The sequence below is a fragment of the Desmodus rotundus genome, chromosome 10, assembly GCF_022682495.2.
Source record: "Desmodus rotundus isolate HL8 chromosome 10, HLdesRot8A.1, whole genome shotgun sequence".
Taxonomy (NCBI): domain Eukaryota; kingdom Metazoa; phylum Chordata; class Mammalia; order Chiroptera; family Phyllostomidae; genus Desmodus; species Desmodus rotundus.
Genome location: NC_071396.1, coordinates 28,314,158 through 28,338,925, shown reverse-complemented (window position 1 = coordinate 28,338,925; position 24,768 = coordinate 28,314,158). Strand labels below are relative to the sequence as shown.

The window sequence follows — 24,768 nt, the reverse complement described above, 5'->3', positions numbered from 1 at the left end:
GCCAATGTGGGAAGATGTGGGGGGCTGGGTGGGAGAGTCGATGCTTGGAAGAAAGAACAGCACAGGGAGCTGAGGCAGACCTAGTCAGGGAGGCATACACTCCAGTGGAAAGTCTGAGAACCATAGGGTGCTCGATGAATGAAAAAGACAGGAAATCTCAGCAGAGATACCGAAACTACGAAAAATAGATAATTAATGGAAACACCACATAGGCCATAGTCTCTGAATTCCTATATATAGAAATTTGTGAAAGATGGAAAAAACCCCCATGATAAAAAAATTATAAAGATCAAATCGTTTCTACGTATGATAATGATAGGTAACAATATACAGGACATCCACGAATATCATCCTTCCGTTCAACACTAATATCCTTTTGTTGTAACACTAATGAAATGTCGTAGAAACGTAACTGTTCGCATCAATTAGCGTGGGGTAAAATTGGTTCCATTATACATCATCTTGCTGAAAGTAGCAGAGCCCATCGACGATGGTAAGCGAGGACTTACTGTACAATACGTTGTGCCAAAGATTGCTGCAAGTGCTTTACATGTATTAACTTCTATAATCACGTTAATACTTCTATAAAGTGCGTGCAAACATCCCCGCTTTTCCAATGAAGAAACTGAGACACAAGAGCCACTCAAGCCAGGAAGTGGTGATGTTGGGAATTCAATCCCAGGAGGCCTGGATGGAAATCCTTCACCGCTGCAATGCACTGCCTCCTATCTAGAAAAGGCTATTTTGGAAACTGGAGAACATTTAGAACTGGACAGCGGAAGTATTACATATTAGACTTTGAATGCAGTTAAAGGTGTGCTTACAGAAAAATGCACAGCCTTAAACAGATACACTAAAAATGAGGCAAGAGTGAAGTTGAGTGAGCTAAGTGTTCTACTCAAGAAGTTAGGGAAAAGCAGCAGGACTAAATCTAGAGAATATTTTTTTAAAAAAGGAAAACAATATAAAATAGAAATTAAAGGAAGAATGAAAAACCAAAACATTAGAAAAGAAAATACAGCCAAAGCAAATGCTTCGAAAAGAGTAACAAAATAGATCTCTACCATTAAAATTAAGGGACTGGACTTGCGTTTATTAACATGGATACACTTGGAAAACGTTATTGTGATAAATGCAAGTGGCGCAGTATGAAACCGTTTATGTAAATTTTAAAACGTACAAAACAATACAATGCACGGTTTGTGCATTAGCATCAACTACATTAGCAACTACTACATTAGCACCAACGTTATAATAGTTTAAAAACATGGGCGGGAAGGATTCGCGCCAATATCGGGGCAGCAGTGTCTTCTGAGGAGCCTGCCGGTGGGAGGAGAAGGGACGGGGTGGACAGAAGGCACTCAGTCACAGCCGTAAGCACCAATTTCTCTTAAACAAGGAAACAGTCCAGAGGCAGATCTCAACACGGGTGAAATCTAAATGTTGGGGGTGCAGCTTCCGGTATTTGTTTTCTTTTGTATGCACTGGGTGGTTTGGTTTTTTCCTTTTTTGGCCTGTTTTAAATATCTCATAAGTAAAAGTAATTTATACCTACATTTGTTTACTTCCTCACCATTTCCCTGCCCCCCAAACCCCAAGCTTCCAGGAGGCAGGGGCCACACTTGGGTTGCGCCCACCCCCCCTCCCCCATGGCATGCCTAGTGTGCAGAGCAGCAGTGACAGGAATACTGGCCGAGCGAACACACAGGAATGGGAGGGAAAAGGTAAGCACAGGGCCTCAAGAGTCAACTCTGGTCTAGAAACATCGATTCCTTGATTTCATTACAGATTTGCTCAAGGGACAAGAATGACAGATTCAAGAATGACAACGAGGGCCTTCAGCTCCCGGGTCAGGCCTCTTTGTTCAGGGTTTCTCTTTCTTCGCCATTTAACACAGAACAAGGACATTACAGGGGTCCCCTGGAAATGGAGAAGGGGGGGACAAATAACAATATTTATAAACGCAGCCACTGCGACAACAGCCAACCTTTGTGAGCTGGGAAGTGACGAGTGTGCACGATCTCACTGAAAACCCCCCCGGCTCTCTGAGAGGGAGAGGGTATTACTGAGGTGCAGGTGGGGGAACAGAAGTTCAGAGTGGCTCAGACCTTTCTAGCTTGTCTAAAGTTGCACAGCTCCTTTAACGGGATCTGAAAGCGACTAAATAGAAGAAAGGCCAACTGGGACATCTGTTCTGGGGGAAAGAGTCCCTTTATAGGACTCACTTCTAATTTCCTCTAAATTTGGGGGTTTTCTTTAACCTTTTAGGCATTTGTGAGAGTTCTCATGAACATATCCCCCTGACCCAACATGCTAGAATGGGAGACATCACCCCCAAACGCGTGTTCCTCAGCTACAACCACAAGAAGCAGACGAGACCAGCTTCATCTCAACGTTCTAGATGAGAAAACAGAGGCTGTTGGGGGCTGAACTGTGTTCTCACCAGCAGTACCTTTGAATGGGGCCATGTGGGGACATACGCTGTTTACGGAGCTAATCAGATGACAGTGAGGTCTTTAGGGTGAGCCATAATCCAATCTGACTGGTGTCCACATAAGGACAGGAGACTAGGAGGCAGACAAGCAGTGGGTTGGGGGTGGGGTGGCGGCCAGGGACATGCCCATGAAGACAGAGAGAAGATGGCACCTAGAAGCCAAGGAGAGAGGCCTCAGAAGAAACCAACCCTGCTAACACCTTGGTCAGCTTGATCTTGGCCTTCCAGAGCCTGTAGAACTGTGAAGAAACAAATGTCTGTTGTTTAAGCCGCCTAGGCCATGGTGCCTTGTTCCAGCCGCTGTAGCAGACCAATACAAAGGCACAGAGATGTCAGGGGACTCTTCTGGGGTCACAACAGGGACACAGAGAGAGCCTCACGTGTGACTCTTCTTTCTGCTGGAATAATAATTCTTAAAATATTGCTGTCTACTTTTGGAGTTACTTAGTTTTATATGTAAGTAAATACTTAAAATATTATCGTGGAGAAACTCAAATGTTTTTGGGTTTCACTTCCGGTGAAGACGTAGAAGTCCATGGCAGACCATCACTACCACCAAAAGAAGACAAACTGAATAAACCATGAAATCTTATTTTTTTAATCCACTGAAAAGCTGAGATCTCCAAGAGGTTTAGAGGAACCAAATTGCAGAGGGATGAGCCTCTTCTGCGTGAGCAAAACCCAGTGGCCACTTTCGTCCCTGGGGCACCAAGGAGTAAGGACCTAACCGGGAAAATTTTATGGAACTTGGAAGGAACCAGCCCGTGTGTCTAATGAACCATGCAGGCTGCAATGATGAATTAAATCTGAATTAGAGGTGCTCTGAATCCACTCCACCAGGCTTTTACCAAGTGTGTGGCAGCTTGCAGGGAATGGGGACCCCGATAAAAAGCAGAGTGATGGCTCCTTAGACCTGAGCCCTTCAGATCCTGCCTCCGGACACAGAAAAACCAGTGACGGGCACAAAGGAATTAAAGCTGCAATCCAAGCCACCCGCCTCAATCGTGATTAAACAGAGTGCACCCCCTCGGTCTTGCAGCCTCTTCCTCGTCACCAGAGAGGAGCCAGCAGAGGACAAAGCTGTCACATAGAGAAAGAACGGCCAAGAAGCCAGCCAGGCCAAGCCCGGGACAGTGAGGTTGCGGGTGGTTAGGCCAGTCCAATTGCTGTCATTTCCAACCAAATGAATCTCAGCTGATACAAAGCACAAGCCGCAACCAATCCTTTACTACAGAGCACATGTGTATACATACACACATCAGGTTACACATGCAAATGCTTGCACACATTGGCAACATGCAATTTCTGGAGGGTCATGGTGTCTTCTAAGTACTGACGAAACATGAACTTTTTCATGCTCTAAGTGAACCAGACAGCATTACAAAACACCGGTGACTATTCAAAACCCAACCGCAACAGAACTTCAACTACAAAGTAGACAGTGGTGCTTCACGGGTCCCTTCGCTGGATGTGTTCCGATGAGCCCCGCCGCCACTCGAAATGTGTAGGAGTCCTGTTCGGAAAGTGCCTCGTGGCAAATTCGTTTGTTGTGGTGGCGGAGGTGGAGGTGGAGGAGGAGGAGGAGGAGGAGGAGGAAGGGGACAAGATTCAAACTGTTACTAAAGATGCTTGTGGAAGATTCCACACTGACTCTGAAAGGAGAAACTAAAATAGCCACAGAAGACAGACAAAAAGTTTTAAAGTAACAACAACCACTTAAAAGTCGAAAAACATTTCAAAATATCCCAGGTGCCGTGTCCGTTGTTGAGAATGGCCAAAAAACCTTCAAAAACGCATGCTCTCACCAAGGGAAAAAAAAAAAGACTCACACAGACACCATATTTTCATGCCAAGTTCCAATCTTCCAAACTGGAGTGATATTTTATGAATCGGTTTATAAGGTCCTAAAAATAAGGAGCTATAACAGAAACAGGAGCAGCCTGTCCCCTCTCTGGGAGCCCCAAGGACAGCTAGAAACGCAAGCTCCATTGTACCCAAGGACAGGCAGCAGTTCCCTCCAGGTAGCTTTTTATGTATTGGTACCTCTCCCCCCTAGAGAGCATGGAAGCTTAGCTGGCCCAACTCGCAGGTAAACTGACTGCTTCGCGGAGGAGGAAGAGTTACCAGACTCCACCGGTGGAAACCAGCTGGCTACTCCCAAGCCACGTCCCAGGTTAGGGTGACATGAGCTTAAGGACAAGGCTTGGTGACAGCTACAGCCACCGTGCTCAGCCACAAAGAACACGCTCCTATGGGAAAGCTTGGATTACTCTGATTAATCTCTCCAGGAAACTTCAAAACTGTCTTTTTCACCCTGGCCAGTATGGCTCAGTTGGTTGGAGCATCCTCCCATAGACCGAAAGGTTCTGGGTTTGATTCCCAGTCAGGGCACAGACTCAGGTTGTTGGTTTGATCCCCAGTTGGGGTGTGTACGAGAAGGTAACCAATTGATGTTTCTCTCTTGCATCAATGCCTCCCTCTCTCTCTCTCTCTCTCTGTCCTTCCTCCCTCCCTTCCTCTCTCTAAAAGCAATGAAGAAATGTCCTCGAGTGAGAATTAAAAAAAAAAAAAGTCTTTTGCTAGTGTCCCAGTAAATTCATTTGCCCATTTTCTAAACTCCCAATGTGTGACACTTATGAGCTTAACCTATTAAGAAGCCCACTGTGTGCTCAGCACAGCAGCAAAGTTCACAGAGTACCTTCTGTAAAGTGAGAAGGACCAGAAGCAAAATATATGCCTTTCTGCTGTGTCTGCATTCCTGCCCAGGACAGAGCCATGAGTTGGCGCCACCTTGAAAGCGCCTGTTTCTCCCGCACAGCAAAGCCCATAGATGTGAGCTTTGGGGGCGGGGAGGGGCAGGTTATTTTCTGAGCAACACCAGGAATGTTCCCCTTTGCATGACTGCTCTTGTTTTCGCCTCGCTTCCATCACGTCCTCCCCACCCCACTTGTGCAGTCCAAGTCTTCACGCCCCTAATGAGGAGGGCAGCGGACAAACATTCCGTGACATCACCCACGCGCAGCCTGGTTTCTGACCGCTGACCAGCAGCTCACGGGCCCTGGTGTGACTGGAGGGGCAATGAGATGAAAACATACTTGCCCTTAGATTTCACGGTATGTTTTAGCTGCTAGTAACATTATGCCATGGTCCGTTCTCCCTACTTTTTTTGTAAGGGCACGGGAAGGCATGGGGCAAAACCCTAATGCGTGGTGGCAGGCGCCCTCCATTTACCACGCAGAGCTCTCTGGGGGCTGCAGAGATGGCCTTGACCCAGCAAAATCCCCTTGCATGCCCTGCTGACAGACGGACGGATGCAGACCAGGCTCAGCAGGGCAACTACCTGGACAGCAAAGGGACTGTAGGAAACAGCTGAGCTGAGCAGCAAAAGCTCATTTCTACACAGCAAAGTTGTTCTAAAAGAGAGCCACCTCATTGATTCACGTTTGAGGACTCTGGAATACTAAGTGGAGGAGACACGCTCTAGTTTTACAAAAGTCTCGAAACTACAGAAGCATAACTCCCAAAGGTCGGCCACTGGGGTCCCATGGTCTCCAGGCAGGAAGCGCCCCCTGTGGGCAGCAGGAGGTCTGTCTTCACCAGGGGACGCGCACAGGCAGACTGGTGGTGACAAGGCACCGTGCAATGCTCCTAGACACCCAACAGGTCATCCACAGGCTGCTCAGACACAGGCACGGAATGCAAGAACACTGGGTTCTCACCCCAAAGTGCTCATTCATTAGAATCACCCATGAAAACACCCAAGTCCTGCCGCAGACCAATCGGATCGGGACATTGGGGGCGGGTCGGTGGTTGGAATTTTGTAAAGCTGTTGGTTCTCACACTTCACACGGTCAGATTTACCTGGACGGCCTGCAAAGGCAGTGATGACTGGGCCTGCCCCATAGTTTCTGATGGGGAGGGTGGCATGCGCTGTACTGAGAACAGGTTTCTGGGTGACATTGACATGGCTGGACCAGCGGCCACACAGCAAGCACCACCACTCCCTGGGACCCCAGGGCAACTAATTCGCGCAGCCAGGACGAAGGACCACTGTCTTGGAAAACCGAGCGCTGGCCAGGGCACCAAGGGGAGGAATTCTCGCCCTAGCCCTGCGCCAACCTGGGGCCCGACAACAACAGGCCATCCAGGTGTTCGGGCCTCAGCTGGCTCTCGTTCCATAAAACAGAGACACTGCATTCATGAAACCCTGGGCTCCTTCCACACACACCTTTTTTCAAAGGGCTGCTACACGTGAAGCACCAATGCTCATCCACACAGAAAGGAGGAGGAAGGGGCCGTGAGGGGTTAAGGAAAAGCTTCCAAACTACAGGGGGAGGTGAATTCTTGCTCACATGACTTTGGTGCATTTGGGGACACACCAGTAGGGGTGGTCTGGGTGTGTGCCACCATGCTGAATGGGTGTGTGCTGTTTCCCAGACTCACCTGTGAGAACCTGGCAGAGCTGCCCAGGTCCCGGGGCCTCGGCAGCAGGGCTGGGTGTCGAGGGCCATCTGCGCCTGACCAGGTGCTCTCGTCCGCTGGGCGAACCCTGGGAGTTGTTGAGGGGCTGGATGAGCACCCGCTCCTGCCCCAGCTGGATGAGGCCGACCTGCCCGGAAGAAGGAAGACAGGGTGTCGGTCACCTTCACACACACACACGCCCACAACCCCAGCAGCCCACGGGCAGCAAGGCCACTTGGCTACAGCCTGGTTCCCTTATCTGGGCTTTTTCTTCGCAGACTGCCCCGACGGACCAAGCCCAAGAAGGCACTTTTGTGAGGCTGGAAGCATCCCACCAGCAGAAGCATGGGGGAGGGGGTGTGAGGTATGGAGGGGTACAGTGATATATGCAACAGGTTTGCTTTCAAAGATGCATTTATTAATAAAAACAAACTTAATTTTGTTAAATCATCCCCTAAAAGCCTAACTGAAGAGGTAACCCCAAATGTGTAGGGACTAATGACAATTATATCCTTAATGAGAAAATGCATACCTCCCTGGGGATATTTAGAATTAAACAGGATGGATGCCCTGGCTGGTGTGGCTCAGTGAATTGAGCACCAGCCTGCAAACCAGAGGGTTGTGGGTTCAATTCCCAGTCAGGGCCCACGCCTGGGTTGCGGGCCAGGTCCCCAGTACAGGGCGTGTGAGAGGCAACCACACATTGATTGCCTTCTCCCTTCCTCTTTCCCTAAAAATAAATAAATAAAATCTTAAAAAGAAAAAAATAAAGAGATGATGGAGTCGGTCAGACCTCTATGATCACTAGTTTTATGATGAGGGATTTGTGCATTTTTTCCCAGAACTTGCAACATTTACGAGAACTTAGCAAAGTATCCAGTGGGTTAGATCTGTAATTCTAATTTAAAGTGCATCGTGATCTAGACTTGTGATTTTAAAATCTTCCGAGGTTTATAAGCAGCACTAGAATGTGTAAGAGAACTTAGAAGACTCCCCATATTTGTAAGACTAACTTACAAGGTTTTATAAGAATCTCTTAAGTACTTGCAAAGGGTGTGTTTTTTTAATCAAAGAACTTGAAAATGAAGTTGAATATGTTAAATTTCTAAACACAGTTGGAAGGGTTTAAAAGTGGTTAATCACCAAATTTGTAAATGGGGGCCAAATATTACCCAAGGCCCCCTTGGAAGGGATTGCAAAAAGCTGCTAGATGACAGACAGGACGTGAGTTGTCGAAGGAATGAAAACTTTGAGAAATAGGATTTGTAACTGGTTGTTTTAATACTGTGAATATTGACTCTAAAATATGCGTACGTACACACAGTGCAGAGAACTACCGCTCTCACTTGGAAGCAACGCTCCTTTCCCAGGACGCCTGCTGCTACTTCCCCCTCTGATTAGGGGTCAACGGGACCAGGCAATTCCCCCACAGGGAACTCAAGGGCTGGGAGAGGGCTCGTGTTTCCACACCGGGCTGTACGTCCACCGCGGGTCGATGGTCAGGACAGCCTTTGTTAAGCAGATTCAGTATACCAGGTGGATGAGTCCTAAGCAGTTCCAAACATCCTTTCTTCTCTCTCTCTCCCACCACTATCCTCTAAAAGCCACGACATCCTAAACCAGTGGTTCTCAAACTCCAGTGCACATCAAAATCGCCTGGAGGTACCAGAGGGAGGTACCCAATCCCTCTGCCCGTCTAACAGGTCCCACGGGACAGTGATGCTGCCATCTGCCACAACAGAGCGATCCCTTCAGTCTGGAGTAGAGAGCTCACTCAAGCCAAACATACAGGCCCCTCCACCTTTCAAAAGGATGCACTGATAGCAAGCCTCTCTGGAAGTCAGTCGGGTCACCCAGCAAGATCGCCTCCGCCCTTCAGTCCTCAAACACAGGGTGAGACCATACTTACTGCTCTAAGCAGATTTCAAGGTCTCCAATCCATTAGAACATCTGCCAACAACAACTCGGAGATTTTACTGCCCTAATAAAACTCTTTAAGTGGCACCGCGCGGGCTGCAGGAATGCATGACCTTCACCCTCTCCCCTGAAGTTACAACTTGACCGTGTTAGACACTCGGATACTTTGGAGAGACAGAAGTGGTTTAGCCCAGAGGAGCCCTATGCACCCTGGAGGAGGAGCTCAGCTCTAACAAGGGGCCTGACTTCCCGAAATGCTCGGGGTGCTGGAGGTCAAAGACCCCCTTGGGTCTAGTACTTTCAAAGCCAGTGATCATTGGTTCGGCCTAGTGTTTACGTTCACAAGCTGCTGCGCAAAAGGCTGGTAGCAGGTAGTTCTAATGGAATGCAATATATATAGGGAGAATCTCACCTTGGTGAGAAATCCTACTAACACACAGTCTAACCCCTGGGGGGCGGAGTGCTTTAGAAGGTCTTGTTTGGAAGAACCCACACCTCCAGCCTCCAAATGCCATCCTCCTCCAAGAAGTCCCCTCTGCTATCACCAGAGATTCTCTAGTCAACAGCCAGAAAGGCTCCTCGTTGCCTCTAGGCCAGTGACCCTCAAAATGTAGCACCTGGGAAGCTGCTGGAAATCTCAGCTCTCAGGCCAGAGTGGGGCCTAGCCGCTGTGTAACAACTCTTCTGGGAAGCTCTGATGCCAGAACCGGGTTGAGAACCAGGGCCCCAGGATAAACTCTCAATGCCTTAGGCTGGTGCCCTCGGCCCTACCTTGCCTGTTCTACACCCCTGTCTGTTCCGTTCATCTCCCACCACCTCCTAAAACAGTCACCTCCCACGGCTACCCCACAGCCAACTCACAGGCCCTTCTCTCAGGCAGGCCCCAGCCATACCTTTGCTCTTACCCTTCCTCTCAGAACCCGAGACCCACTCCCTTCAGCCCCAATCCCTCTGCCACCCCCAGCCACCCTGCAGGCCCCACTGCGCCTTTGTTCCCTGCAAGTCTGGGATGCCCCCTGCCCCCAAGACAGGGCCTGCATTTATTTCTCTTTGAGGCTTGACGGGAGCCTACCAGAGTGTCCTGCCCATGGCAGGTGTGTGACAATGACCTGGTCAACAGTGCTGACTGATTGGTTGATTTATAACTGGCAAGTCTGGGAACCACCTGTGGGGCAAGAGGAGAGATGTCTTTTTGATGCATTAATGTGCCAGCTCTCACTTAATGACTTCACAGACTTCCTCTACTTCATTCTATCCACAGCCACGCACAGCCGATATTATTCACCCACTACCCCCACCCCATAGGGCTGCACGTGGGGAGGTTACCAGGAGCTAAGGGACTCGCTCAAGGATTGCAGCCCGAATGGCCATGCAGTCTCACTTCCTAAAGAAAGAGAGCATGACCATGCATCTGCGTGCAGAAGCATGCTCAAGGAAAGGTTAACCAGTGGCTCTGCGTGGTTCCCTCCAATGTGCTGGCTGTAAAACCCTCTCCCGTCGGACACATTCAAGGTCAGGCAGCTGCAGCGCTTCAGACTGCAGGAAATCAGCTCCAAGAATGCAATTAGTCTAACATGTCTTCAGCTCATCATTCCATCTCGAACGTCTTCAAAAAAAAATGCTGCCAATGAAGCAAAAGTTCAAATGAGGAAATCTCGTTGTGTATCCTAGGTGACGGTCACGGGCAGCCAGACAGAATGTCACCGTGAGGCTGTGTGAACGTCTTTCCAGAGAAGGTTGGCTGCCTTAGAATTCTCTGCTCCGAGTTCTTCCCTCGTGTTCCTCTGTGCCTCCGAATTTCACAACCATCCTTCGCTGCCTTCTTACTTTCTTTCACCTCCACTCAATTGTTTCTTTTGACAAAGCTTTAAAAACGTGCTTTGCACTTTCCAAATATATTTACACTGCACATGATAATATTAGTTGACGAGACACTTGGGGCGATGCACCTTTCTGACACCTGCATCAATGCAATGATGTATGACAAGGTAGTGTGGTGTATTTGCTCCCTTCCACGTGGTCTCCGCACCCTATAATTTCTGCCAAGACTAATTCCTGCTCTGCTGTATGTGATCAAGTGATGATGCGTTAAAAAGCAGTCAATTTTATCGTCAATCAAGGGCCTGGAGACTCTCTTCTAAAGGGACAGATGGCAGCATACCAGACCTGCCCCTCCATCATAGGACTCACGTAAATGAGGCTGCCCTCTTGAGAATGGGGCCCACCGACTTCCAGTCTGAGCTGTCTGCTCCGACCTCAGTGCCCTGCTGTTCTTGTTTGGACCACACTTCCCCCAGGGACCGGGGTGAGCATCGGCGAAAGCTCCCAAGTGCACTGGGAGGAAGAGCTAAACTACTGCCACCAAAATGCTCGCACTGCAGGCGGGGTGCCCAGCCAGAGCCGGGTGGGCTGGGCCATCAGGCTGACCCTGGTGGCCAACCTGGATAAAGGGACTCTAAGTCAGCACTCCATGGGCTGTGGCTGTGACTCCAGAGAAGGCATGCTAGGAGCATCCCTGACCTGCTCTCTGTCCCTCCAGGGTGACCTGCAAAATGGACACAGCTTCTGAACCCCCCACAGCCCCGAGCTCCTAGAGGTCTGGTCTGGTCCCAACACCTCGCACATAGCACGTCCCAGGCAGGCACAGCTTCAGTCCAAAGAGGGTGGAAAGACCCTGATGTGTGCACTCCCCAGAGTTTGTGGGTATCCCTCTGAGGCAGAATAGCCACTGCTCGGCTGAGCTAACCCACTGGGATGGAAAACAGGCCCTTCATTCAATCTCTTCAGGCAGGCAGCACGGAGAGTCATTTTAGACACTGCCATCCCTTCTGCTCCTTGCAGTTCCAGCTCCACTGCCAGTTTGGGAGAAGCTCCACCTGAGTCCCGCTCTGCTGGCATTCCACGATCTGGTCCTCCTCACAGGAGGCGGCTGGTCCAGACTTACATCCATTACTTGGGGCAGGAAACACTGTCCTCACATGCCCAAACATCACTTCTTGGAAGTTATACAGTTCCAGACACTCTTCCCAAACCTGACAGGGGAGCTAAGGACTCTCTGAGATGTAAATACAATGAAGCAGCATCAACAGAAAACAATACGTGTGAGCCTGCAGTGTCTGTGGGTCCAAAAAGTACAGCATGCCCAGCTTTCCAAAATAAGACGCGGAGAGAGGAAATGCCACGGGCCCACGCCTGTGCCCACTGGCAAACGCAGTGGGTGGGGGGCAAATGGAGTGTGAGATTTACTCTTCATGCCCCTAATCAAGGAAGTAAGGGTCTATTTGAGTCATACACCTCTTCTAAACATCTCTGGAGCCCGACAGCCCAGAAGCGTCACCGAAGCAGGGAGCACAGCCTACACTGCTCTGCCCCTGTGCCCGACACTCTCCACTAACCCATGGAGGGGTCGTTAGGTGTGGCAGGATTTCACTGATACTCAACAACAGAATAAAGTTTTATTGAACACAGCCACGTCCATCTGTTTATTTACTGTCTGTGGCTGCTGCCTCACGAAAATGACAGTGTTGAGTAGTGGCAACAGAGAGCATCCAGCCCTCAAAAGCCCAGGATATTTACTATTTGGCCTTTTAAAGACTGAGTTTGCTCTGCATGATTCTCTATGTACAAGGGGGCTTTGCGATGCCACCTTCTGTGGCCACCAGAAATTATCTGCATGACGTTGCCTGTCTCTCACGCCTTGCAGCCAAGCCTGTCCTGACACATGCCACACGCACACACTCCCCCCCGCTGCTCCCCATCTCCACCTCACGATGCTTCCGCCATGGTCAGGAGTGACTGACACATGCCCACCCACCTGAACTGTCTCAAGCACCTCTGAGAATCAACATGCAAGCAGCGTGGAGCGTGATGCAACCTTGGTTAGCCTACTATCCTGTTCTTTCTCTTCTCTGTGCATTCCGGGATCCCCTTGCACCTAAGAGGTCCACTCCAAGTCACCAGGCTGTCTCTTCCCTCCTGCCTTCAGCCAGGGTGCTTGGGAGGAAGGGTCCAACACCTAGCTCACACGAACGGGATGAACAAAGGCAGACTAAACAACACAAGTGTCTGCTCCGGCAGGAATTTAGAATCTCTAGTCTTAGAGGTCCACACGCAGCTGGCACAGCTGAGCTCAGCCTTTTGGCCAAGTTCCTTTATCTAAAGCACAGCGCCCTCACATGGTGCTGAAGAGAAGGACAGTCCCCATAGCCCAGAGGAGGACTGAAGTGAAGCCTCCCCGCTCGCCTGCCATCTGTGAGTGGGCCCAGCACTCACTCTGTGGGGATTTAAATCAATGTTATCCAGATTTCCACCCTCGGCTCCTTCACAGATAGCTGCTCGCTGGAAACTTTACACCAAGAAGTATAAACTCTGACCTCTACAGAAACTCACTAAACCGCAGCAAATGGGATTCAGATGTTTCCATGTACAGTACAGTGATGTGACCTAGACTTTTAAACACTTTGGCAAAAACAGCGAAAATGATGTGGGCCTTCCAGTCCCTCCCAGAACATGATACAGCCTTGACCCGAGTCCTGCAGCGATCCGAGCCTTTCTCACTCTGCCTTAAGCCTCTTTGCCCACGGTCCACATTGTCTGCCCCCTCCACGGGCCATTTTCCTCGTCTGACCAAAGAAACCAATTTCTCCCCACAGACCAACAGTAGATCACATTCCAATCAGGATGCTGGAAAAGTCCTGAAAGGGACTCTGATGAAGGCCAGCCCTAGGACATGACCCCTGGGGTCCCCGACACAGCTCAGAAGAAAGTGGAAGTCTCCCATAAAAACCTGCACCCCCTGGCTTTCTGGCTTTGTTGCAGATTCTAGGCGACTGCTTGCAGCCCAGGTGAGGAAGGGCTAGGGAATTCTAGATGGTGCAACCAGATAGGGTGGAGGTGGGGCAAGCAGTTTCTCGTGCCTGGAAAGAACAGGCACAAAAGAATACCAGAAACTGCTTCCCCGGCAGCCGGTCCTGACAGTTGATAGAGAAACAACTGTGCGTTTTATGCCCTGAGCCTCTACCAGGCTTTGCTGGAGGAGACCCATCTGCTAGCCATGTGGGCTCCCCCAGGCACCATGGGGAAGCTGAGAAGCATTTGGCTGGGCATCTATGTATCCGAGTGCTGTGAATGAAGGCAGGGCAGAGGTGCACAGAACTTCCCCTGCCCCTCAGAGCACCTGTCACAGGTGCCCCAAACGCAGCAGGGCAGGGTCTTGGGGACAGAGAAAGAGCTACTGCCACAGCAAGGGAGCTCCTGGGGACAGGGAGAGTCTTAACATCAAGGTAAGCACCCCCCGGGCCTGATGCAGGGTGGGTGCCACACAAATGCCTACATATAGTGTAAGAGAACAAGGATATGAAGGCCCTCCCCCTCCTGGTTCTCACGGTTCAACTAATTTGGGTAGGTTAGTGGCCTGTCAGCAAAGAGCTTCAAAAGTCCTTTTCCAGGTACAGAGGGGATCAAAAGGACAGAAGGACAGCAAATGCCCACCACCCCATTTGCACTCCCAAGAAGAGGTGAGATATACACACACAGGTGTCCCCCAAGACATGCACACATACACACCTGTGCAGGTGCAAATGCTGTATTCTCTACACTGGGCGAAATGAGCCTCTCAGCCTAGGGGCCTGACAGGTATGGCTGGACCGCGCTCTCCAGGGCGGGTAGAGCAGCCCAGAAGGCTGAAGTTCTCACTGAGGTTCTCCCACCCCCATCCCAGCCCTCCTCGGGAACCATCCCCTGTGCACCGCGACAGACCGACAGGCAGACCCGGAGGGGGCGCAGGCAGTACCAGGCCGCCGGCGGCGCCGCAGGTGCTGATCGAGACCAGGGAGCCTGGGTGGCCGAGCACACTGCCCGAGTAGAAGCACAGCTCAGCGGGACGTCCGCGGCGCCCGGACGTGCCCGCCTCCTCCACCTCGAAGCCGCGGGACAGGAAGCGCAGGTCGCGGCGAAGCTGCAGGTAGAGGTCGCGCCCAAAGGCCGGCAGGTGCAGCAGCAGAGCGCGCTCGCCGGGCGGGGGGCGCGCGGGGGGCGCGCGGGGGCGACGCTGTCTTCGGGGCCCAAGGATGCCGGGCAGCGGCGGCAGGTGCACGTCGTCGGGGCGCACCCGCCGCGGGAGGACAACTTCCACGTCGGCCGCAGCGTCGCCGACAGCTGAGGGGAGAAAGGAGACGCGTCAGCGCCGTGGGGCCCGCCCGGCCGCCCCGCCGCCCGGCCTCCCGCCAGCCGCCCGCCGCGCGCGGGTCCAGCGCTGGGCACACCGCGCCAGCAGCGGGACAACGCGGCCCGGAGCGGGCGCTCTCATCCTTTCCCTCGCCCGGGCACCTCCGTGCCCGCCAGCGCCTCCGCCCGGGCCCGACCACCCGGGGAAGCTATCCCGCGCAGCCGCCCGGCTCGGAGCCCCGTCCCGCGGCTGCGGCCTGCGCCTCCTCGGCCGGGCGCTGTCAGCCATCCGCCTCCGAAGCCGGGCTGCACGGGCAGGCGGAGGATGCCTCGGCAGGGCAGAAGCAAGGTGGTCGCGAGAGGCACCGGCGAAGAACGACGGTGGGAGAGGGAGGGCTACCTGTGCCCGGATCCAGTCCCCAAAACAGCAGCAGCAGCAAGGGCAGGACTAAAGGAGGCAGCAGGGCGCCGTCACACATGGTACTTGGGAGGAGCAGCCCCCCGGACAGTCGCGGCCGAGCTAGAGCGCGCGAGGCGGCGGCGCCAGCCGGAGTGAAACCCTCCTCCTGCCTTTGGAAAAAGTAATTAGCGCTGCGGACAAACCCAACGTGGTAAATCCCAAGCCCCGCCTTCTCCTCGAAGAGCAGGAGGTGATTGGGCTCTTGCTTTCTCCTGCCCCGCCTCCCCATTTCCTATTGGCTAGGACGGGTCAAAACCAGGGTGCGTAGTTAGGTTGTAAGCACTTTCTTACACGTGGTTTCTGCGCAGAGGCGGGGATCCGACACCAGGTGGCGCGCGATCCCGGAGGACCCGGGAGGACACCTTGGGAGAACACCGGTGGAATAATCTTCAGAGTTTATGCTCATTTTTGAAATCCTCTGAGCCTGCTACCTAGCTGCACAAAAAAGCTGGAAATCTTCCTGGCCAACAGTTTCATCCAGAGAAGCATATTCTCTGCATCTAAAGTAAAACTAATATTGGTTGTTTGCAGCCGGGCACTTTCCTGCACCCCTGTGTTTGCACCCTATGGATGGCTATATCCAATACAGCAGTATTTATCCAAAGCCTTCACACCTCCTGTCGTCTTTATCCTCACAGAAGCCCACGAAAGGGGCGTGATCACACCTCTTAAAGACTGAGCAACTGAGGGAGAGCTTAAGGAGCTTGCTGAGTTACCCAGCGAGTTACTGTTAGAGCAAGAGCTAGAATGTGTGGTCCTGACTTCCAGCCCGGAGCTGCTCACTAGGAACAGCAGGAGCACTTGAAGGTGGGCAGGGGGGAATATTAGCTGGGTTTTACTGGTTAAAAAGCTGGGACACAAAGTGGCAAAGCCTGAACTGGAACCCAAGTTTTCTAGCATCAAAACGAGTTCATTTCCACCCCCCACCTCCACCCCCATCCCCCACCACACACCCACAAGACAAGCACTGAAGTCTTCGTGAAAGGTGATTCCTTGAGCTTCCTCAGACCACCTTGTAAAAAAAAAAATGTAATAATCAAAGCGTAACTGTTCCTGGGTCTCTCCCCTCCCTTCCCTGTCCTGCCTGCTTTATGTTTTCTCAAAGCAGAGAGGTCACACCACTACTATCGGACTCTGCTTGGGGGCTGTCAGAATTGACCACAGAATTCATATCAGAAGGAATCAAAGAGCGAACACTGGGCAGCTTCCATGACGTTTAATCAAACCAGGGAGTGGACGGTGTCACTGATTCTCAGTAAAGCCCACCGCCCTCACTACTGCAAACTCCGTGTGCCCCCCGTGGTATGGCCAGTGGAAGCGTTTGTTGCCCTCCTCCGGGGCTGGCCGCTGCTAGGCACCTGCAGCTCCTGGAAGCCTCAACATGCCTCCTGCTCATGGCCAGGCCTGGTGCTTCTTTCCACCCGCCTGCCAGCAGCCTCAGCCAAATGAAGGCTCAGCAGCACCTTCTGGTGGCCCAAGAAATCATGATGAGCTTTTAGGTGCAGCTTTGTTGGCAAAAGAGCCACTTCAGAGGTCTGCCGCTGAAAGCCAGGGAATAGCAGCCACACTGCCTCCCAGGAACAATTACTTCTGCCATCAGAGTCAGCCCGAAGTAGTCACTGTCCACCCAACAGATGCATTAGTCCACAGGGGCATGCAAACTAAAGCAACAGCAAGATATCATTTCACCCCCTAGGCTGGGCAAAACGAAAGAGCTTAGAAACACCAAAACTGAAGAGAGGACACTCTTCCGTACGTGGGTGGGAGTACAAATTGGCGCAGCCACTTGGAAGAGCAATTGGGTGAAATGCAGTAAAATTAAAAATGCACACACCCAGCAACTCTGTAATTCCCCCTCTGGTTCGCTACCATGGAGAAACATTGGCGCGTGTACGAGAATGGTCACTGCAGCAGCACACTGTTCAGAGCACAAAACCCTCGCAAAGACCCAAAGGTCCATCGTGAGATACATGGCTAACAGAACGCCAAGCATCAAGAAAAGAAATGTAGTAATCTCGTATTTGTAACAACAGGGGGAGACCTCCAAGACTGATTGTCAATTTTTTAAAAATCGAATTGCAAAATAATAAATATTAAAGGATAATACTTAGGTGAATGCACAATGTAAAGAATTTGTAAAGGATCCAAACCCAAATGTTTTTAAGGTGTATCCTTTTTATATTAAATTGTGTGAAAGGATGCCGCATCAGGGTCCAGCCAGGATAACTGATACCATTTTACAGGGGTGGGCGAGAGTAAATTTACAGGTGTGAGCACATGACACAGAGTTTATTCTTGTCTAGTTATTTATGTGTTAATGACTATATTATTGAATTGCATTATTTGTCTTGTTATTGTTATTATTTCCTATCCTTACTTATCATTTCCCTTTTCGGCAATGGTGGCTGGCAATTTAACCTACTTTTGCCCACCCCTGTAAGTATCTCCAGCAGAGGGAATTTAACACGGAGAAGTGCTTAGAAAGGTTGGGAAGGGCTGAGAGAGTAAGTTCAGTGACTAAATGTTGCCCCTATCCCTGGGGTGCATTTTAGCCCCAGGGGCCTGTGCCTGTCACTGCACTACTGCAGCCATCGTATAGTTGGCTCTGGATCTACCAGAGGTATGACCTTGACCAGGACCCCCTGCCCACTGTCACACCAGCCACTTCCAACACCTGCTGCCCTGGACCCACACCTCCTTCCCTTGCTGTCTGCTCTCCTGCCAGAACCGAACAGAAAGCCTAAGAAAATGTAATGGAGTCAGAGCAGGTAGGTTGCAGACTTTCAGTTCTAATAATAAAATGCAGAACAAAGTAGGTATGTGGGGCTAAGAGACAGACCCTCTAAGTAGAGGTCTTAGTCTGGCCCAGAGGAGTCTGAATTCTCTCTGTATGTTGTCACTGTGTTCATGGGTCACCACTAAAAGTTGAAGCTTCCCTCTCAACATGATCTATTTATTCCCTATTAATGCAATCCCTATCACTGTTTCATCGGGGTTTTTCACAGAAATACAAAAAGAAAAAAGCTGGAGTTCATATGAAACCACAAAAGAAACCCGAATAGCCAAAGCAATCTTGAGAAAGAAGAACAAAGATGGAAGCATCACACTTTCTGATTTCAAACTATACTACAAAGCTATAGCGATCAGAACAGTAGCATAGGGCATGAAAACTGGCACACAGATCAATGGAACAGAGTTGAGAACCCAGAAATAAACCCACGCCTATAGGGTCAACTAATATTTGACAAGAGAGACAAGAAGCACTGAAGGAGAAAGGGCCGTTGCCTCAAAAATGGTAGGGAGGAAACTGGATAACTACATGCAAAATAATAAAAATGGACCCCTATCTTATACCACTCACACAAAAAAAATCAACTTGAGATGGATTAAATACTTAAAGGTGAGACCTGAAACTGTGAAACTCCTGGAAGAAAACACAGGGGAGAAAGCTCTTTGACATTGGCCTTGGCAATGATTTTTTGGATATGACACCAAAAATGCAAGCCACGAGCAAAATGAACAAGTGGGATGACATCAAGTCTAAAAGCTTCTGTACAGCAAAGGAAAGAGTCAAGAAAATCAAAAGGTACCCTACTGAGTGGTAGAAAATACTTCCGATCTACACATCTGATAAGCGGTTAATATGCAAAATATATAAAGAACTCGTGTAACTCAACAGAAAACACATACACGCGGCCACGGACACAAATAATCCAGCCTAAGAATATGCAAAGGACCCGAATAGACTTTTTTTTTTAGAGAAGGTATACGAATGATTGACAGGTACATGCAAAGGTGCTCAACCACTAATCATCAGGGAAATGCACATCAGGACCACATGAGATACCACCTCACACCTGTTGGGATGGCGAGCATCAAAAAGACAAGAAGTAACAAGTGTTGGTGAGCATGGGGAGAAAAGGGAACGCCTGTGCACTGCTGGAAGGGATATATGAAATGACACAGCCCCTGTGGAAAATAGCATGGAGGCTCCTCAAAAAAGTACTAATAGAACTACCTACCACAAGACCGACCAATCCCACTTCTGGGTACACATCGGAAGACACCGTGTTACGTGAAATAAGCCACTCACAGAAAAACAGATACTGAATGATTTCTCTTATGTGAGTTATCTGGAGTAGCGAACTTTGTAGAGACAGAGGGTAGGATGGTGATTCCTAGGGGCTCGGGGGGGGGGGGGGACAGGGAGGGGAGGGGACAGGGAGTTAGTGTTGGATGGGGACAGAGTTTCAGTTTGGGACGGTGGTGATGGTTGCCCAACGATGTGAATTTACTTAATGCCACTGAACTGTACACTTAAAATGGTTAAAATGTCACATTTCAGGTTATGTATGTTTTCCCACACACACAAAAAAAGCATTAATGAGAAATCCCTATTTGCTATCATCTCATTTTATGGTGCATGCACAAATTGCCTTGTCTCAGGTTTTTGGATGGGCGGGGCTTAAACCCATTTCACAGATGGAGGGGTCGGGGCTCAGGGGCAGAGGAGAAACAAGACGCACCCGTGGGCTGAAGTCCTAGGTGGCAGCAGAGATCTGGGTGTGGAGTGAGGGCCGCCCACCTTGGTTGGCTCCAGGTCCCAACAGGTCCTTGTGCTCACAGTTGACCTTCAGCTTTTCAGCGCGGCCGCCCGCAGTTTTTGAGCAACACTCATCTCGTGGGCAGTGGTCCTTCCCACAGCATTGCCGGAACTGACACCCGCAGGTCAGTTACGCTCCTCTCCTGGACACTTCACACCCGACGGCCCTGTCTGGGGCTGCGAGCCATCATTCTGACCGGCACTCTTGTGGTTGAAAGCAAATAGCCCCTAAAGCACCGCCAACTGGGCGGTATAAAGAGGACTGCAGGCACTTAAGCCAAACTTGACCCCCACTTTAATCCCCCCACTCAGCTTTCTTGAGCTGGTGATTGGCAGGTAAAGTGCCTAGAACTGCGTTTACACTTGACCCACTTGTAGGTACAAGAAGGCCCCGTGCTACAAAGATCACTGGGCATTGGCCAGGGAGGGAGATGAGGAGAGGGGAGAGGACCACAGAGGGCTTCCAGGTGACAACCTCCTGTTGGAGACAACACGTACAGGGTTCTGGAGCCACCCATCCCTCCTTCTGGGCAGCCCATGGCATGTCACATGCCCTCCAGCAGGGGGCGTCTGGCCCCAGTCCTGCCTTCCTGAACTGGAGCTGGTGTGAAATGCAAGCACCAGCTTGCTCTCGGCTCCAAATTCCTGCTTTTTCTGATTTTTATTTCTCCCTTTCTCTGTTGAGCCTGGAGCCTGGCCTGAAAGGCAGCTACTCGGCCAGCCCTAATCCCCTGGGTGAATCTTGCCAACCAACCTCTCCCTGTGAGGTCTGCATGTGGCTCTCCACTTCCAGGGTGCTGGCTGGCAGGCTCTGCTCCCCCACCAACCCACTCCTTGAAGGGTGCCCTAGCCCCCAAGGCCACTGCTGCCTGACTCTGGGAATAGCCATGGTCTGGAAATTCCTGCCCACCCTGCAGATCAAGTCCAAGTTATGACTCTCCCATGCCGATTTTTTAGTCTAGCTATTAGTTGTTCTATCAGGGTTTCTAATGAGGTAGCCCTAGTCCTACTCTTTCCTAACATCTTAATTCACCCCCTCCAGAGTCTGTACCCCTGAGGTCTTGGCCTGCCTTGGAGCTCAGTGTCTGTGGCTTTCCAACACCCCTGTTATTGAAAAGGCAGCTCTATGTTCACATCCCTTCTGCAGGGGGCTAGAGGCACCATCTGACAAGAGAGGAGCTTACAGCTCTTGTGTTTCTAAATGAGCAGGATGAGGGCTGGAGTGTGAGGCACGAGCTCAGAGCTTCATCCCAACCAACCGACACCCCTCCATTAAGGGCAACTGAGAAAATATATTTCCTGTCATTCTGCAGCATACCTTGCCCTCCTCCTCTTACAGATTTCTCCAATCTCAGCATTGCCCCTCGGTGTTCCAGAGCCCTCTTTCTCTCCCAGTTCCTTTTTTGTTTTTCCTCAAAGAAAGGAGCTGGTCTGACAAACTAGCCTAAGAACTGAATTCAAGTAGAGGCTGAAGAACAGAACCAACTCAAATTTATATTTGAGTTCAGTAGACGCAAACAGTGATGGCTTACATTGGTATAGTAAGGTTAGAGTGTTCAGTATTGGACAACTGTCTCTAAACTTCATGGTTTTGAAAATATACCTGCTTATTAGTACCCTCCCCCTTTCCATTAAGTAGAACCTAATTTCTCTACTTAGAAAGTGTGCTAGATGCACTGACTTGCTTCTAATAAATAGGATGTGTCAGCATTGAGGCTTTGTCATTTCTGAAGTTAAGACATTAAAAGAACACATTCCCCCCTCTCTCTCTCATTTATTTTGGTAGAAACCAGTAGCCCAGCACAAGGACATGTAAGCAGCTCTGTGGAAAAGCCTATGGGTTCAGAGAGTCCCTCATGCAAAGGAAACCAACTTGCCAGAACCAACTAACTAGCCAGGCTCATGAACCACTTTAGAAGCAGGTCTCCCAGACTCTGTCCAGCCTTCAAACGATTGCAGCCTTAGAGTCCATCTCATCCATCCCGAGCAGAGGCAAGCCTTCCCCACAAACCCCTGGCTGAATCCATGAGCCACAAAACCCAAGAGAATGGAAATCATAATTAGGTTTTTAAGGCACGAAGTTTGGGGGTAATTGGTACGCAGCAGTAGCTAAGGAATACAGATTCATAACACATGCTAAAATGAATTCCAAGATAGGTTCGAGATTTACATGAACACCTTTATTTGATGGTGGCAGGCAGGAGGTGGCTGTTGGGAGCTCAGTACACCCAGAGACCCCCTGGAGGCTGATTAGGGTGACTGCATCCAGTGACTACATCCACAAGAACAGCCAGACAGCTGGTTGGCCTCTGTGCACGGCCTGTCCGCCAAGACTTGGCCCAGGGTCAGGGATGAGGCTGCTGCCCAGGGAGCAACGAGTGTGGAAGCTTGGATCCATGCCTGCGTGTGTTCGGCACCATAAGGGAAAAACTCACAATCCCAGGACCCAGAAGGTAAGCAGAAACACTAAAAAAAAAATACCCACACTGTTACAGAAGAAGGAAACGTAATTATAATATGTGCTTGTCTCTGCAAAGAACCATGTTTACATTGCCATCATAATGCAAACACTGTGAGATGATTTTCAACTGTTCCAATCGAGGTTACCTCCCTTTCGAACTTGAACTCAATTTTGGCCTAGCAATTCTGACAACCCTTGGAAATGGAAACAGGGGCCTAGGAGAGTCCTGGTATGTCACAGGTACTGGAATATGTTTATTGAATAAATAAATAAAAGAAAGAAAACAGCTGGATAACATCAGAGAGTTCTGAAGACTCTAAGAGTTGGTAGGTGGTCAGAGATCACAAAGAATCAAAACCATCTCACTTGATGGGTTCATTTAGGGTCATTCTTCCCTAGAATAATTTTAATTTACCAGGTTCATGTCAGTTTGATTGAAAAACACAAAGGCCCACATGTCAGAAAGTTTATCATGCCAGGTAGAAAGGGAAAGGATGAGGAAGACCTTTATTACTTCAATAACACTGGGATGTCTCCACAACAATCCATGGCTGGCCATCGAGGCCCAGCACCCAATGCCCAGGGCACTGCTTGACACACAGCAGGCACTCAATAGATATTTGCCAAATCACCAACAGTTTAAGGATTTCTCCCCTTTCTTTTTAAAAAATATTTTATTTATTTTTAGAGAGAGAGAAGGGAGGTAGAAAGAGAGAGAAGAATCAATGTGTGGTTGCCTCTAGAGCGCCCCCTACAGGGAACCTGGCCCACAACCAAAGCATGTGCCCTGATTGGGAGTTGAATCCGTGACCCTTTGGTTCTTAGGCCTATGCGCAATCCACTGAGCTACACCAGCCAGGGCTCCCCTTTCTTATATACGTCACCCAGAACTTTCTAACAAGATTCCCAGTAATTCAACTTTGAAATGCAAAGCTGGGCAGAGAGACTCTAATCACATCTCCATAACCAGATTATGTTTGTTCCAAACCTTTGGTTGCTGGTATCAGAAGTTCACGGGGCTCAAGTGAGCACCAAAGGGCGTGAGTAGGACAAGGTATTTATTTAATAGTCTAAAACGCCATCATTGCAACTCACAATGCTAACAAGCTGAAGGAATTACAAAGGGGCAGGAGGCAACTTTTGGAGATGCTGAATATATTCACTATATTGATTGCAAGTGCATACATGTCAAAACTTACCACAGGGCACACTTTACATATGGGCAGCTTGTCACATACCGTATGTCAACTGCATCTCAATAAAGTTGTTGCAAAAGCAATGTGGAATTTACCATGCAAATAATTTAGCAATATTTTTACGTCACAAAAGCTCAAAACTGCACTGTATTTGGAACACAGCAAGTGTACTAGAGAGACATATATTAAACATGTAGACTGGATTCCTCTCTTGGGAAGTGGAAGATGAGGAATTAGGAGGAAAATAATGGGAGAGAACAAAACAGAGCCTTGGGTGGCCCTCTGATGGTATCATGCAGTGTGATTAAATCTAATCTACCTCCAGCTAACACCCATCCTGGGGGTGGGCAGGGAAGGAGTGCCAGGATAAGTTGGAGAGAGGAAAGGGGAGAAAAGGCATTGAAGAGAGGGAGGAAGAAAAATAAAGGGGAAAAGAAGGGGGTGCGGGGACAGACACCACACCAAGCTGAATGATAAATGGACTCTGCAGAAACGACTCTCCAGTCCCGCTCTGCAAACACGCAGTTGGCTCAGGGCCAGGCAACGCCTGGGCTATCGAAGGGTGAAGTTACATGGTTATCAAATTCCCCCTCCCTGGAGCCTCTGGAAGTGGTTGCCAAGAACAGAAGGGGGGAAATCCATCAATTTCTTTTCTTTTTTTCCCTTGGACTTGATTTCGTGGTTTCTTCGCTTTATTTCTCTCTGGGGACCCTCAAGCCCCTGCTGCAGATGGGGTGGGTTGTGGGAGTTAAAGTGCTAGGGTTCCACCAAGCTGCAAACGAGCTCTGCAGGCTGGGGTGGACCCAGAGCCCCTGCTCAGGACCACTGCCTTAGAGGCCAGGCCAGGTGCATTGTGTCCCTAACCCTCACCGTCCTTTTCTTCCCCTTTCTGATGCAGCCAGAAGAAGAGGCTGGGGTGGCTCTGCACCCTTCCTGGGGTCCCAGCCCATCCAGCACCCTACCACATGGGTGCAGGGTGGGGGTGGGGGCTCTGCATGCACCCCCTCTGTT

The 24,768-nt window shown here is 50.1% G+C and overlaps 1 protein-coding gene across 2 annotated transcripts in view; it reads right to left on the bottom strand.

Moving 5' to 3' along the window:
• ADAMTS17 (ADAM metallopeptidase with thrombospondin type 1 motif 17) overlaps nt 1-15,578 on the bottom strand; it is a 194,725-nt gene extending 179,147 nt beyond the window's left edge. For both annotated transcript variants that reach the window (XM_053913384.1, XM_053913385.1), the window contains exons 1-3: nt 15,438-15,578; nt 14,664-15,028; nt 6,938-7,103 (exon numbers count right to left, since the gene is read on the bottom strand). In XM_053913384.1, coding sequence (XP_053769359.1) covers nt 6,938-7,103; nt 14,664-15,028; nt 15,438-15,516 — 610 coding nt within the window. In that variant the 5' untranslated portion in view covers nt 15,517-15,578. The remainder of the gene's footprint in view (nt 1-6,937; nt 7,104-14,663; nt 15,029-15,437) is intronic.
• Nucleotides 15,579-24,768: the final 9,190 nt, after the last annotated feature.